The sequence below is a fragment of the Neodiprion fabricii genome, chromosome 4 (assembly GCF_021155785.1).
Source record: "Neodiprion fabricii isolate iyNeoFabr1 chromosome 4, iyNeoFabr1.1, whole genome shotgun sequence".
Classification (NCBI taxonomy): Eukaryota; Metazoa; Arthropoda; class Insecta; order Hymenoptera; family Diprionidae; genus Neodiprion; species Neodiprion fabricii.
In genome coordinates, this window is record NC_060242.1 from 19,366,237 (window position 1) to 19,383,852 (window position 17,616).

The 17,616-nt window shown below is 34.4% G+C and overlaps 1 protein-coding gene across 2 annotated transcripts in view; it reads right to left on the reverse strand.

Annotated features, from left to right (window-relative positions):
• LOC124180519 (MICOS complex subunit Mic60) overlaps positions 1 to 17,616 on the reverse strand; it is a 45,225-nt gene that overhangs the window by 23,541 nt on the left and 4,068 nt on the right. For both annotated transcript variants that reach the window (XM_046566150.1, XM_046566149.1), the window contains one exon: positions 8,677 to 8,905. In XM_046566150.1, coding sequence (XP_046422106.1) covers positions 8,677 to 8,905 — 229 coding nt within the window. The remainder of the gene's footprint in view (positions 1 to 8,676; positions 8,906 to 17,616) is intronic.

Consider the following 17,616-nt stretch of genomic DNA (forward strand, 5'->3'; position numbering starts at 1 on the left):
GACACAGAAGTTGCCTCGTTATAAGAGAGACTTTTCACCGAAGATGAAAACAAGCCGTTTGGACTTCAGGTTAGATCCGTAATCTCCGCAGATTTAAGTCTTGCGAAAAACATCTTCTGCGATATGTTATTCGTCGAGAGTCGAAAATCAATTATTTCAGAATTCAGTTGGTTGAAGAAAGAAATTAGTAAACACGTGTTGATCAATTTTATATCATATTCGAATGTTTAGCATTATCTGCGAAAAAAATAAAACTAGACGTGTTTTTTATATAAGAATGCCCGAATTTTTCGAAAATTAAATCCATTTTGAGATGAGACTTCAGGAATAGCAAAAAAAAATACACGTTTCTTCGACATTCTCAATCCTGAAGGTGAGACGGAGAGGAAAATAAACTGTTTCAATTTTTGTTCTGTGACAAAGCAGAAATTTCGGAGTGGAATGAAAATAAGATGGGGATGAAATAGTATAAATATATATATGTTAAATAAAGTGGGATAAATATTCCTGGGATATTGGAACGGATTTAATTACAATCCCATATTCATCTAACTTCAAAAATTTTAGTTTACACTTTGCGATGTCCACTTTTTTGTACAAAAACAAATATCTATCCAATTTATTTTGATCCGTTTTGCTTATCATACAGAAATGAAAATGTGTTTTTTGGTAGTTCTTGGGGGTCTACCTTAAGGTGGATTTTATATTTGAAAAGATGAAATTTTCTTACACAGAAAAACATTGGGTCAGATTTTTTTTTAGTGCAGGAATTGTTGAAAATTCGGGAACAGAGGTTCGGTACGGAATCGTAATAAAATGGATTGACGTATATTTTTCCTAACCAAAGTAAGACGATCCTAAAAATTTTACGAATATTGTATCAATACAATATTCCAAATCACCTCAACTAAGTTCCAATCCCTATATTCTTCAATTTTTCCGCAATTTTTTTTTTTAGTGTAGGCGGACTTTAAAAACTCTCAAACTAATCTGTTTTACATTTTCCGAAAAATTCCCCACAAGCAGTAATAGCCAAAAAATCGTGAAAAACCGTCCTAATTGTACAATCTGAACAAAAATATTAACCAAAAATGGTAAATTTTAAACCGATCAGAAGATCACGATGGTAAACGATCTCTTTCTGTGTTTTTAGACACCCAAAAACTTTCGTAAAACTTTTATTTTTTTCTACGTTCAAGTATACAGTTACACTATATTTTAATAAGACTTTTAAAAGCCAATTAATTGTCTTTTTTTCATATAAAAACAAAAAAAAAAAGAGCAAATTTGCTTTTCGAAAGATTTTGAAGCTGGTCAAAAATCACTGAATCGCATCGGCCGACATGTTATACACGGAGATATAAACTTATAGACATAGTAAAATCCTTCGCAAGCGTATATGAATCAAAGCCCGATTCACTCGGGGGTAAAATATAAAGTCTGGCTTGCGCCCGCCTTTGTGTCCTTATGTATCAATCAAAGTACTCCGCAGATTGTCGCCGCACCTGCAGCATCGCTCTATTTCTTCTTCTTTCGGATAAATCGCATACGGTTGGATGCAGGTATATACCATATACATACATATATATATATGTATATTATACATATATAGATATACAAATTCTACGTATATTTTACAGAGAAATATGAGCTGGAACGAGGAGCGATCCGCCGGCGGTTTTATTCGGGCGGAAAATCGGCTTGCGGATTAGTTTCGCACCTATCGCGACTATCTCCGATATATGAATAAGTCCCTGAACTCGTATTCGAGGTAAACAAAACTGGGATGTTCCTTGAATTATAGATTTTTTTTTTTGCAGGCGAAAAAACGTCGGTGATTGGAGAAAAATCGAGGGCTTGATTAGCGAAAATTGTAGCACGGATTCTTGACAAAAAGATTTTCATTCTCGCTATAGGGAACAAAAAAAAAAAAAAAGAACTTAAGATGCGGAGTCGGGATGTTCGACCAATTTTAATTTAAATCAGTTTATTCGTTTTCGAGTTTTTAAAGGACGGGAAAACGTATATTTTTGTATATAACTCGGGAACGAATAAGCGGATTTTTTAATTGGTTCCAAGTTGGAAAGAACCGCCTTAAACGATGTCAAAATTGTCAAAATCCTTTGATTCGTTCTCGAGATATCGCTGCGTAAAAAATTGGTCAGAAGAATTGAGAAGTGTTAAAAATTCAAATTCCCAAGTCGCTTTTTCCCTTCTTAATCTTATTTCTTCATCAATCGCCTCTGAAATTTTGTAGGTATAAAATTTCTCACTTCAAGTTTCACGTATTCGAAGATGATGAGATATTTCTTCGACAGTTATAGACTTTAGCCAGCGTGGAACCACCCCTATTCGATTTACACGTCAATTCTTCGTTCTTTCAATTTCCTCTTAAAGACGCAGCGAAGAAGATAGAAAGAGAATAGCGGTAAGTAAGAAATACGCTGCAGCAGGGGTGTGAAACTGGGCTCGACGAGATTAACCCCTATTCCGAGGAGCGGGAGTTCCGTGCTAATGATACCACTTGAGAGGGAAAAAGAGAGGGCAATATGAGAGGGGTGGAGGAGGGGAGCTAGGGTAAGAGCTCCTTCGCACCGTGAAGATAAATGTCCGAAGTTATAATTGCAACACATGCTGCATACGTTTTAACCTTTTGTTTCCAACCCTCGCGAGAATTGGCCTGAACGCGGCCTCTAATTGTAAGTTCAACGGGAAGTTGTACCGATTATATTAGAGACGATGTAATTATATTTATAATTACATATATATATATATTTTTTTTGTTACAAACTTATTAAAAAAAAAAATAAATAAAAAATAAAAAAATCGACACTTGCAGTCTTTTTAATTCTCTCGTTCAACAGGGTTCGTACGCTTTTTGAAACCCGAAATTCCCTGAATTTTTCAGGTTTACCAGCCTGAAAATAGGATTTTTTTCAGTAACCTTCCAAGAAATGTGCCGCTGATTAATGACAATTTTTTTGCTTATTAATACTAATACCTTCGATATTACCGAGTAATTAATTTACTGTCCGACTACTAATTTACAAACAACAGCCAGCGATTTTCAGTAAGAAAAAAAACGAAAGGAGGTTTGATATCAAGTAATGTACGTATAAGAACGAGTTTATTTCTTCAAGAAACTTAAAATTCCAGTCTGATATTCGAAATTCCCTGACTTTTCCCTGACTTTTCCCCGCTGTAAGAAATTCCCTGAGTTTTCCCGGTTTTCCAGGTTTTCCCTGTGCGTAAGAAGCCTGTTTAATTACTTGTTAGTAAATATTATTATACGATGGTAAAATTTGTGAATAGCAAAAAAAAAGGATTTCAAGTTTCGAAAGCACCTAATTCCGTATTATTTGATGGCGGAACTTGATGTAAAGAAAGCGAACTTTTACTAAACCACAAAGTTTTTAGTGATCGGAAATTTCACCGTTCAAAGTTCCGAGATGCAAGGTTCCAAAACTTTAGGTTTCGATAGAGCAAAGTTCCGAAAGTTAAAATATACTCACACAGCGTAGTTTACTCAACGAGTGGGTGTAAAATATGAGAAAAACTGAAAATCGGAATGATCAGGATTCCGAACGTTAAAATATTGAAAATCCAAAACAAACGAAAATCAAGTTGGTGAAATTTCACCAAGCCAGAAATTCGCAGAACCGAAAATCCTCGATCTTTCAGAACTTCGATGTTTCAGATTTTTTAATTTTCTCATTTTCGCACTTTCGAAACTTCGAGCGTCGGATTTCGGACAATTCGAAACTGTGATGTTTCATCGAAATTTGATTCTTTCACTTCGACTTTCAAAACCAAAAAAAAAAAAAAAATGAAATTTGACGCTTTCGAAACTTTTCAAATTCGGAATTTTGACTTAAATGATAAACGATAATATTGAAACACTATACGATGCAGCGTAAAAATTTTACCAAAAATGTAACAGTGAATATAAACTCACTGGCGGCTAAGTACGAAAAAAATCAGATATTAAAAATAATTAAATTTAATTTTCACCGTTTCCTACATCTTTTTTCATTTTTTATTCCGTTCTTCACTTGAGACTAGATATAATACTGAGATACGAAAAAGGAGCGGAGGTGAAATCTTCACGGATGTAGATCCGACCTATCGGTACTTTTTTCACAGTTCGACGATCTCATCGTGCATTTGATATATTACATAAGCATCCACGTATAATGTTACATATCTATTACCTATAGGTATACCTTGTACCTTGAAAACCTACTCAAGAGATTCATAAGAATCGATTACAGCGATGTTCGCATGCATGTATATCGTATACGTTGTCGTGCCTGACGTTTACAAAAATGGTGAAAAAATTCTACGCCTTTACGAGGACATCAAAGCACCTATTTTAAAACTATTATACGATTTAAAAAATGTCAGCTTGAAACACTTTTATCCGTCAATCGAAAATTCGCGTGACAGTTTTTTCCATACTTACCTCAGATTTTGGAGAGAGAAAAAGGAGAGGAGTGATTTTTGCGAGAATTTTTACATACATATCTGTGCAGGAAACGGGAATGAAGATGAAACGAGAAGCAAAAAACACGAAAGGAACGTCAAACAAGTTTCTGTTGAAGCTAAGCTCTGTGAATTACAATTATACAAACGACGTGATTGGGGGAAAAATTTGACTGAAAAAAAATGTCACGACCTGTAGCTTTTTTACGTACGTCGTTTACGCTGATCGCATGATCGAAACATTCTCCGCTGATAAAATATCAATAATTTTTAATCTGGGGACCAAATTTCAAAGATGCACTTTCAGAACATGTTTGAGATCAAATTTTCACGTTTGCTTCCTCGCAGCATAAACGATCAGTTCTCCAGCACATCATCAACATTTTTGCAGGTAATACAATTTAGAAATGACGACTTTGACGGAAAAAAACCTCACCTCACGGCGTTCGTCATTTTTAAGATTTGATATCTCTCTGAACTTATCGAGGAACGAAATGTCCAAAATTAAGAGATAGAAGGGAGAAGATAAAAGGGAACGTTTTTCTGGTCGCCAAATTGACTGTAAAATTAGATGCGAAGAGGCGCGTGAAAAGTGCGATACTTGACTTTTTCTCGTGTAAGAAAAAAAAAAAAAAAAGAAAGAAGCTATTAGGACACAAAATTACCGGATGTGCGATAAAAGCTAATCATTTCCGTAGGCGTTAGGGTAAAAATTCATCAGAATACGGGCAATTTTTGCCCAAGTGGACGGAGTTCTGAAATCTAACGCTCGGATCTTACAGAAATTTTTTTTCTGGCGTTGCTTTTTTCTACACGAGAAGTATGTTCGAAAATGATTTTTTTTTTTTGTTGCCACTTGTAGAAATTATTGATTGTGAATAATCAATTATCAAATAGTTCAAAAAATTATCAGTCGACTGTTTATTCTTCAAATACCATTATCGATAATTTATTAGTCAAATATTATAATGACTAACGATTTCCATGTACGACTGAAGGTCGAATTTTTGATTTACATCATTTTTCTGAACTGCAATCTTTCTATTGAAAGAATCATTCGTGATTTCTTAATCTCAATTTTTTCTTCCATGATAATTTTCCAAAAGTTCCTAGTTTAAATTTTAAAGTGCATATAATTCAAAAACGAAAATATATACTGAAAAACGTCAAAAAATGTTGTTGCCGTCTTAAATCGGAGATTTGAGAAAAAAAAATGTGAAGTAATTACAAATCCGCAAAATTAGCTGATTCCCGTGAATTGTGAGCGAGGAAATTGTTATTCGTTATGAGTGTTTTATTTTTTCGCAAAAACTATCCTTAAAAGTATTAATTTTTTCATAAATTTTGAGCCACGTATTATTACGGGCCAATCAATCGCTCGTTAAATTTTTACTATTTATTTAGATTTAAATTTTGTCAAGTATCTTCAGCAAGAAAGTTTATTCAAAAAATGATTCAAGAATAAAAAAAAACATGTCCTGACGTGATAAGAACTTCGAAAAAATTACGAATACTTTTTTCGTCAGGTTCATTATACAATCAAATTATTTTAGGTTAGGGGGGTCAAAATGAAAAACGATCAGAAAATAAAAATATAACACTGCAGAAATATCATAGACGCAAATATACGTCTCACAGAATTTTTGTACGTAGAAAGTCAAAATGTAGAAAAGTAGAAAACTAACTTATATAAAACTAGAATATAAAATCGTCGAAATTCTGATATATTCTTATTCGTTCTCGCTTTTTTAATTCAATATTGTGATTTTCTACATTTCTACTCTGATCCAGTTCTTATTTTTCATACAAACAAAGCGAATAAAATATTCGATTTCAGAAATGAATTTCCGCGCTAAAATATACGCATATATCTTGACACAAGATATTTTTGACAACATTGTCTAACCACTTTTTCTTCATATATATATATATATATGCGATGCTGTAGATACATTGATATATGTGAATGTTTTTTTTTTCATTTAAATAAAAAATAAAAAAAATTATGAAAATACATATACAGCTACTTGCCCACGTGTCCTCGATTTCGAAATCGAACGAACTTGAACTCTTGTTTACGGAAAGCTCTGAGCAGTAAATATCGGAGGTTGAAAAAAAAAAAAAATCAAATAAAAAATGTATGCATACACCGGAGTACGCGTAAGTATATTGGCATGCAGGATGGGCTGCAAAATTGAAAATACTGCTGCATAGGTAAAAGGTACGGTTATATGGACAGGATATATGATATATCCAGCTACAATTTACCCCCGTTCAGCTGGAAAAATCACAACGAAAAAATCTACGAGGTACTTAACGTGGAGTTAGATATATATATATAGTAAGTATAATTTCACCCATAAAACGCCGAATTTTGTACAATTTTAAGAGAGAGTGGGGAAAAAAAAAAGGAAAAAGAAAAAACTAGCTCAACGTTAATTTAGCACAAATAGTTGAAAAATAATGAAAGAAAAGTAAATCTTGAGAAAGCGATTAAAAACCAGAATCACATATATGAGCTGATTTTGAGAAGTGTAACGTTGAAAGAAATTAAATGGTGGAATTTTTTTAATTTGAAAATCCGGCAAGTTTTCGGCAATAAAGTAAACATTTTATATTGTGAATTTTTGGCTACGGCAATTTTTATACAGTTGAGAGTAAGTCGTGTAAGTTATTTACGGTGTGTTGTTATAATATTGGTAAAAAAGGGTTGAAATATTGTGTGAAAAATGTATAAAATAATGGGTTTAGAAAACAGTGTCGGAGTGAAGAATAAATTGAATAACCGAACACAAATACGAGTTTCCATTTTCCGTTGGGAAATCTTTTGAGGATCGGTGTTGTATTCAGTATTGGGAAAGAAGAATTTATGTCTAGGTATAAGAAGTAAGGGATGTTGTTTTAAAAACAAAATGAGACTTGGATGGAAAAAAAGGGAAAAAAGATGAAAAAAAAAAAAAATGTCGGACGAAAGAGAAGAGCGAAGATTTTTCCACGCATTGACGTTGAGGGGAAATGAGGGGAAATTCATACAGAGAGACGGTAACGTCCAGGCGTGAAAGAAGTAAGTTTGTGGTATACAAGGGAAATACGGACGTCGGAAAAACCTTAAAGAAGAGAGACAGTGAAAATGGTAAATGGAGCGGCGTAGAACCGAGGCGTGTGAATACAGCGGGACATTTGAGAGATAATAGGAAGAGAGGAAAAGAGGAGGAAAAGAAAAGGGTCGTGAATTAGTCGCGGGGCGAGAGAATGAGAGAAAAGAAAAAGTGAGAGGGAAGCAACCGAGTTGCGAAAAATAGAAACCCGACCTACGTTGTGTGACTCAAGTTTGGCGACTGACACTCTTACCTTTGTTCCCTCTTTGAACCCTACAAGTTTTGTCTGAAATATTTTTCACTGACACTTTTGCTTTTTCAGATTTTCGAATGAATTGATTAAAATTTTACACCCTGTATATTGACTCAGAAAAGTGTACAAGAGTTGAAAACAAAAAAAAAAAAAAAAATTTCGACGAGAAAAATGCTTGGTTTAATTAAAGGGTTAAAGAAGATTGATTTTCAGCCATTTTCATTTTACGGATGTTGGTTTTCAAGTTTTATTTCACCTCTGATAAAACAGCGAGATGAATTTTCTTATTTTTCTTCGCAAACTGTTTTGTCAAAAAGTTAAATAAAACTCGAAAATCAACACCCGTCAAGTGAAAATCGATAAAACCCAATTTTCTTTAAACTTGGACCGTTTTCTTTAGAAATTTTGAATTTTTGAAGGAAATACTTTTTTTTTAATTTTAGGACCCAGATAAATAAAAGATGCAACGAAACTCGGTGCGAGGGCAAAATGAAACTTTTTTCAATTGATCAAATTGAAGTGAGTTGGGCACATTTATTCTAAACGGTTTTCTGTCTATTTTCAAATTTCGATTCGTCGTTGAAATTACTAAAGTTAACGAAACTACAAGTTAAAATAGAAACCTGTACACGACTGTACAGAACCATATTTAATCGGTTCAGAATCCATGATTCGAAGGTTAAATTTCCGTTTACGATATTTTCTTAGATAGGAAACAAAACAGAATCACTCGAGTAATAAGAGAGTCAAAGCGATCTAATTACGAGCACTTCAGAAGTAAAATACTTGAAAATTTGGGTAAAGGACTTTCCCGTTTTTTTTTTTCTTTTTTTTTTTACGTACCCTTCAGCGCCGCGTCGAGTCCTTGCAGCCTTCCAACAACGGCGGCGAGTTGGATTTTATACTTGCTCGCTTCGGCCTCGACTTGTTCGCTCAAGGTCCGATTTATCACCCTCTGAGTTTCCCGATCTTTTTGGGACAGAGCGTCGCGAAGATGATCGGCGTGGATTTGAGCCTGGAGTTTCAGCTGCGTCCTCAGTTCGTCGTTGTATTTTTTCGTCTCCGCCAGAAGCTGCGGCAAAAAGATTTAGAACAAAATTTATAAGTTTCTGTTTTTGTTTTTAACGTACATTTATTTCATTTATTTTTTTTTTTCACCCTTTCATCCGGAAAACTTGAGGAAAATTTTGTGTCGTTGCTGTTTTTATTGTTCATCACTTTTTTACATGATTGATTTCGGTCAGTAACGAATGTTACGAATTTCACAGAATCTTTATGTTTTCGAGTCACAAGAATTAACAACGGAAGATTTAACCTCGATTCTTATCATACTCGATTGTACTTTTATAGTATAATGGAATTGGTTTTTTAGACGATGAAAATTGACACGAAACATACTGTTTTACAGCCTTGTCTTATCTTCTTTTCATTTTCTTTGCAATCAACTTTTATACGAGGTTAAAGTTGGTAACATCGACGTCTGACAAAACGATGAAGAAAAATATTGCTGTACAGCAATTTCGGAGTTTTATAGAATTTGAATTTACAGAACGCGATTTCGATAAGACTGCAGCGTCGTTCGATTTCCACCGAATTTCAAAACAGAATTTTAAATTTACGGAATAACGAGTTTCCCCAAAAATGTGTCGAGTAAAATTTTTACTTATATTTACCGTGCGGTCTTTGACTATTTTTACGTTTTACCGTAACAGAAAAATACGATTCTAGGTACAAAATGGAAATTAGTTTTGTAATTGTAACTAGAAAATCTAGTTACATGTGTTACTATTATTTTCGATTACGATCAGTCGTACTATATGTTAAAACTGTTGCTGTAATTTGAAAAAGAGACACGAAACTAAACAAACAAACTCAACATTGCAATAACCAGAAAAGTGACAATTGACAAAATTGATAATCACACTAATAATTATACTAATAATTTCAAATTTCCTTGTAAATCCAGCAGTATTAAAACCGTTATTGAAAACGAAAATCAATAATAGCGTCAAAAACTGGGTTATCAGTGGACTGTTTCAAGTCAATTATGGAAACACAAAAAATGGAAACACAAGATCGATTTATCGCAAAAGAAACGACGAAGAATATCGTTCGTAATTAAATATGTCCAATTTGGGATTACCGCATTTTATCCCCACCAGATGTCACATCAGTGCCACAAATCAATTCCCAATTATAACCATACAGTATCCGATTATATGAAAATAATTTCTTAGCAACTGTGAGAAATGAGATGATTCGTCACTTTTTTTGACATTAAAAAAAAAATCCCACCAAGATTAAGAATAAAGCGAGTTTCTAACGGGGTAAAAGTAACGCCTTCGAACTTCCGCTCTGTGTTAAAATGCGTACACACATTATATCTATACATACATATTGATTCGTGTACTCGTAGACGGGTACACAGAGGGGTCATCCGGTGAAGTATCACTCCTCTAGGAGTATCCGCGAACAACACGGATACAGGGAGAGAAAAGGGCTACGGCTGCAGAAGGGGGGGGGGGGGGGGGGCGTACATACGTCGTGCACACAAAATACATCAATCCGATCACACGTGAAAGGGAAAGGGTGAAAAGGGCGGAAGGGCAAACGCAGGGATCGAGAGAGAGCAGATTTCACCCGGGTCACTGCCTAACCGGGGCAACTTTAAGCTCTCTCTCTCTCTCAATGGCTGGGTGAAATAATAATATGCCTGTGTGTGTTATTATAATAACGCCATGGATAATTATATACCCGGGACGTTATTAATCAGAGTCAAATTATTTGCACCGGATTTTGTCTCGATTTTCACTTTAATTATTGGGGGAGTTTTCTTTTTTTTTTTTAATTTTCGGTTTTTATTTTTGTTTTTGTTCTCTTGTCGTTTTGTAATTCGGTATAGTTCAGGGACAAACTATTTGGGCAATTCCTTTTTCTCTATTAGATTGAAATAAAGACGGAGCGGATTATACGACAGGTTCAAAAAACGTATATAATATATGTGTGACGTCATTTTGTGTGCCAAGGTACGTCTGTGTTGTTTGTACATCGAAAATAGGGATGTTGAATTGACTGTAAATTTTGCAATTATCATTGTTAACTTCACGTACGTATGAAAAGCAGAAAAAATTTTTCCAAAGAAACTTTCTTGTTGCCTTGTTCGGGTAAAATTTGAACTACAGCTTCAAATATTTTTAACTCCGGTAAATAAAAGTAATTAATGAAAATTAAAACCCAACGCGGGCGCGGTTTCTCTCTCTTTTTTGTTTTACGCTCGTTCTATTTAAACCTTGGTGTGGAAATGAATTTGGAACAAGACGAAATCTGCAAGGTACAAGAAAATCACATGGAATCATTACTATTAATCATTAGAAGTGGCAAAACGGATAGTTTGAAATCACCATAAATCACAGCTATTTCTAAATTGCTGCGACAATTAAAAATCGTGACATAACGGTTTTAAAGTACAAGTATATATAAAAAAAAACGACGCGGAAAGAAAGTCTGAGTGAAAAGTCGCTGATCCGTTAGCAGAAAAAAAAAAATTAACCAAATAAATCGATACTTTGTGCGCACAAGAGAATAAATTACTCAAAAATTATGCCGTACGTATATCAATAATACGCATAATACATTCGCGTATATGTACACGATACGGAATAAAAGCTGCTTCAGTGGATCGTATAACGTAACTTATTTTACCTACACGCCACGCATGCGGTAAACCAGGATTAAATTTGACTGTACAGCTACGTGAAATATTTTGGCTATATCAGCGGACGTTCGGTGGACATAAAACAAGATATATAGGCATGCGAATGTATATATGCGTGTGTAGACTGCGGTACACCAGGGGATGATGATTTTTGTGGTCGCGGCAACGATTCGAAAACCGCACGCGTTTTCCCCCTGCTGGAAGTTTAGTACGACCACCAAATGACCAGCGATAATATATGTATACAGTGACGTATTTTTATTTTACACATTTAATTATCGATTTTATTCACTGTTATCGGCTGTATTATTAAAATTCTTCGATTATTACCGCAGAGAGAAAAATTCTCATGGGTATTAAAAAGTTCGATTCTATTTCGTGTAATTGTAGTTGACGATACTATATTTTCTGGTTAATGCGATATTGAATCTGTTTGTTTGATTCGCTACATTTTTTTCTTTTTTTTTTTGTTCGGTTAAATGAAACTTTGAAATCAATTCATTGTTGCGCATATCTCAAATTATCGCATTAGTCTGAGAAAAATATAGTACGAATTACCGTAACCGAATAGAATAGCAACATATACTAGAATCTTAAATTATAGCTACAAAACTTATTCTCAGTTTGAACCCAGATCCAGGTTTTTATATTATAGAAATAAATGAGAGTAGTTAAAAATTGACAAACTTTTCAAACGATCGGTAAAACTTTTCTTTTTCCTCGTTTCTTTCTCGTACTCGAAACGATAAAATGATGACAATTCGTACACATAATGTATGCTTATACAAAAAGAAAAACAACATATGTACAGATATCAGAGCAGTCCTTAAAAAGGTCATTTTTGAATTCAGACCGGCGCGCTCTCCAAATCAGCTCCAAATAATTCAAAAATAATTTCCCAATTTTTTCCGATTCTTATTTGAAATCTAACGCGTGGCCTCAAGATCATGGATTTCCCCATTTAAACTACAGATGTTTCGGACACATTCTCAGATTATATTTTATTGTAAGAGTAATGACGTTGAAAAAAATCTCTAACTGCGAGATTTTATTGTGCGTAAATGCCACTGTCTGAGAAAAAAATCACATCACGTTACCAGGTAATCTAAATAAACTGCACTTCTTCAAAATGGAAAAAAGCCAGATTTCAAGGATATGCGATTCGTCTGGATTGTCTGGTATGACGATATAAATTTTTCCCAGACATTATCAGCAATGCACATTAAAACCTTGCAGTTACAGATTTTTTTCAACATTACTACTCTTATAATAAAATACATGCTGAGAATGTGTCCGAAACACATGTATTTTAAATGGGAAAAAATCCACCTTCTTTGCGGCGCGGGTTAGAGTTGAGGTAAACGCTGGAAAAATTGGGGAATTATTTTCGAATTATTTGAAGCCGATTTGATTGGCGCGCTAGTCGAAATTCAAAAATTACTTTTTCAACGACCACCCTAATATATTATATATATATATATATTTAAATTCGATGTAACTTGTATTTCGGTATCATACCAGCCATGAGAATCTGGATCCAACATTTTTTATTTGAACACGTGATAATCCGAAACTTCGAAACTCTCGGCGCTGCGTCGAGAAACGATAATCAATCAACTTCAATTTTTCGATATCTACGTCTATACCTATACGTGGTATAACGATCAATAGCGGTATAAGACTGAGAAGCCGGGCAGACAATTTTAAGACGTACGTATATATGTATGTGTATGTATTTCTGTCACAGAGTTTCTTTTTGAACGGTTTTTCTTCTTCTTTGCAGTTCGGAAAACTTTATATTCAACCGAATTATCACGTAAAGTGGAGAAAAGTATGCAGAGGAGAATCCAGCAAAAAAAAATAAATAAAGGAATTAAGAAAAAACGCAATAAAGTTCTAGTTTGGGAAAAAAAAAAAAATTCACCACTTGCACTCACGAAAACCAATTTATTTGCCGGAAAATTAAAACTATTTCTCTTCCTAACGTTGCGGACGCTCGAAATTGCTGATCGAACTTGAGCGAATAACTTGTTTTTCATATTCAAATATACCTCATCACATGTATTTATACTGCCGCTGTGTATATAATTCGATATTGAATATACAATTCATCCATTCGAGGTACTTTGAAAAGAAATATTTAATCAATCGTGCCTGCACAAGTTGAACTATAAAACTTGCACGGTGGAATTCGATATGTAAATTGAATCAGTAATATAGTCAGCTGCTACATGCACTGAGGAAATAAAAAGCATGGAACAGATTTTCAAACTATTCATCTGCCAAGTTTTTACCTAATCTTGACTTCTCGTTGTATAAAAAATACTGTCTTACAAATTCGTCAAAATCGGTATTAAACGTAAAGCTCGTTACGAGATTGTATCTACAGGGTAAAACTCACATCTGCTTGTATTATATGTATCTGTACATTTTTATTTTTCGTTCCTTTCTTATATAGTGAAAAAAAAAAAAAAAAAATGATTAATCGCATTATATGCGAATTTGCATGTCTTGAACACACGTTTCGTACGCATCTATGCGTACAAAATATATATGGGGCATTCCACGGCAAACCAACGGGTCATTGGCCTGACCCCCTGACATTCTGACGTCCAATTTAATTTTTGATTTGTTTCGATCAAAACGATACGTATAACTTTTCGAATTTTTTCCGACATTTTATAAAACTGCGATGACCCGAAATATCCTTGATACGAAGATGGACGTTCTTAAATTTGACAACTTTAATAAAAACACATCTTTTCGTCACGATTCGAAAATGGTATGAAAATGCAGAGTACATTTTTTTTTTTTTTAAGTTTGTTTTTCAAGGTCAAATTTTTTCTCAAGCTTTATGTTTAATAACGATTTCTTGTGGTAAAAAATACAATAAAAAGAAACTTCATCATGATGAAATTCGATTTTCCTTTAAATTCAAGAACGAAACGAAGAAAACGAATTTAAGTTTAAATTTTATAAAAAGAAAATGATGCTCAAATCGGGAAAAAAAAAATTCCCTTTACTATATATATAATGTAAGGGACTTGCGATAAAGTTTCACGGATGTAAATTCCGATCATAAGTAAGGTTATTTGCATAAGGATCATTAAACTCCGTGCCAAGTTATGCTAAAGGGCTTCGTTAGCAGTGGCAACATCAACTTCGTAACCGTCCGAACATCGCGAACTACTTACGTAATATCATAGACAGATGTGTACACGTTTTATTAGGTTGCGCTGAATCAAGCTCTTGCAACAATTTTTATCCACGAAATTTCTTGCCTCTCCTCAAAGAAGCGATTAAATATTTTCTCTGCCTCTATACTTTTTTTTTCTAACGGCACTTGAGCTTGTAAAGCGATAAGTGCGAGTGCCTCGAAATAAAGAGAAAACTAGAAAAGTCGTTGAAAGTACAGATGATGTGTCTCATTGACTTGGAATAATTCTAACGAATAATTTACTTTGTTGTATATAATATTGAAGAAAAATGTTTGATGTGTTCAAAATTTTTTTTTAGTAATCACTGAAAATTATGCACTAAGAAAAATTTTTAGTGACGGTTACGTAATTCCAAAAATATTCAAACAATTTTTTTCTAACGATACCTGTTTTAATGAATTTTTCTAGTTACTATGACAAATGAAATTTTCCTCATTGTGATAATTGAAAATTACTTGAAATAAATAAATAAAAATAACTAGAAAGCAAACTAGAACGATGAGTAAAACTGAGGTACCATAGACACAAAGTTGGGGTATAGGAAAATTCGGTAAGAACAGAGAATAGGAGGAAAGAGTAGGCTAATTTTAAATATTGTTGTGGGTACATCAGAGGACCTGGTTGGAATTTGGACAACAATCGACGGTGCGACAATGGCCGAATGCGGTCCGAGTACGCCTATTAGCTACTCCATCAATAATGGAAGGTCCACTGCAGCGGATCCACGGCATAACGGTGAACTTTTTATCTATTTCCATTTGGCCATGGGCCAATATTCCGCGAGGCAGGAGGCAATATTATCTCTTTCGGGGAAAAGGGTGGCTGGTGGCTGGTGAGGAGGAGGAGGGAAAGAGGAACCGCACTCCTCGTCCTCTCCTCGCGCAATATCGTCAACTTGCAAAAGGCTGCGGGACTAACCCGGTGACCCGCGCCTCTCGCCGCATCGCCCCCTTATCCACATCTCTATCCATTTCTGGACTTCTCTATTTTTCTCTCGCTCACACTACGTACGGAGTCGAATTTCGAACTCTGGATGGATGCATGAATGCATGCAGGCATGCATGCACCCTCCGAAATCCTTTATCTGGGTATCAAAGAGGCGGCGACGTGCCGACGATATTTGCATCCGTACGTTACTTTCGTAAAGATTTGGGACCCGTGACGTTGACGTAACTAGGTACGTATTTTTAAGGGACGAATCGTTGTTTAGAACTTTGGGATTGCGTGAGATTCATTGAGGGAATGCCATATTTAATTTAGACGTGAACTTTTATATGTCACTAAATTTTATCCAAGTCTGCGGATCACGAATGAAAAAAAGGATTGGTAGCCGAATTTTACATGCAATTCTCGACAGAAACACACCGATGCATTTTTGCCGTAAAATCAAAATGTATCGGCGTTTTTTGGTTCAGAATTGCATGTATTGTGCCCGCTTTTCCGTTGCCATCCACAGCTTCTGATAATGGCCTAAATAGAGGAGATTTAACGCCGTCGGTAAGGATTGACTATAGCATCCCATTAAGGTGCATTGAGCGTGATGTTTATAACTCGTAAACCAATTATTCAATTCAATTGGTGTTTATTTTATTCAAAATTATGTAGATCCAGTATCACTTACGTATTTTTTCATTAAAATAAATTGATAGGAAGAATATTCATTGGCAACAATGTAAACCATTTCGATCGGTGACATGTTTCGCCATGCCCACAAGATCTCAAAAACGGCTCAGCTGATGTACTTCAAATTTACATACAATATCCTTGGATAGTTGATCCTTTTTGCCAAGATCTTACTTTTCTTATAATTATCACGTTTTTTCGTAATTAAATAAAAGACGTCATAAATACCGGACGATAAGTCGAATTTCAACTACAAATGATAACCATTTTTTAGAAAATACAAATCCGGATTGTGGTAAAAAAGATAAAGTCTTCGAGAATATTGTCCTCAAATTTGAATTAAATCGGTTATGCCGTTTTTGAGATACCGTGCACACCGCAAAACATCGACCGAAATGATTGACGTTATTGGTAATAACAATGCTTCCTTTCAATTGATTCTAATTAAAAAAGGATGGAAATGAAACTGGATCTACACGCTTTTGAATAAAATGAATTCGAATTCAATCAAATAATTTTTTGTTGAGAAATAAATTCTAGGAGTAATCCCTTCAACCATAATGAAACAGAACATTCTCATATTTTGGAACTTAAACCCTTCAAAGTCATTCAAAAAATTACAAAAAGTGATTTTCGTTTCAATTTTTTGTGGCGTTAACGTTAATAACTTTATTCTCGTTCATTTTTTCGCGCAAGACTCCGCGACGCTTTTTAAGCTCTTTTAATTCAGCCGAACTTTCCTTCGAACAATTGATCAAATCGAAAATTACGACTGTGTCAATACCTGTCAAATTATATAGAAACTAAAACAAACAAAAAAATATTCAGAAGATCAACGCTGGCCGCTAACGTAAAGGCTAGCCGTTTATCGAGCCTTACCATTTTTTCTTACTTACCAATATCGCGGAGAAGTGTTTCTAATTAATCATATTAACAGGTTTATTTTCAAAGTTTCAGTGCGAAAAACGAAAAGTGAAAAAAAACAGAATCAGCAAAAAATTCAAGGGCAGTCAAGTTCGGAGTTCAGTGACTTGTTTGAAAACATTTTCTTTGCACAACTTTCTACCATTCGTTTTCATTGTGAGCGCTTCCCACCGTTTTAATTATCCAACCAAGCATGGACCGATTACTTCATATTTACTTACACATTCGATACAGTTTTTGGCATCAATTTCCTAAATAAATAATCGATTTTTCTGAATTTTCTTAACATTGGTCACTTTTTCC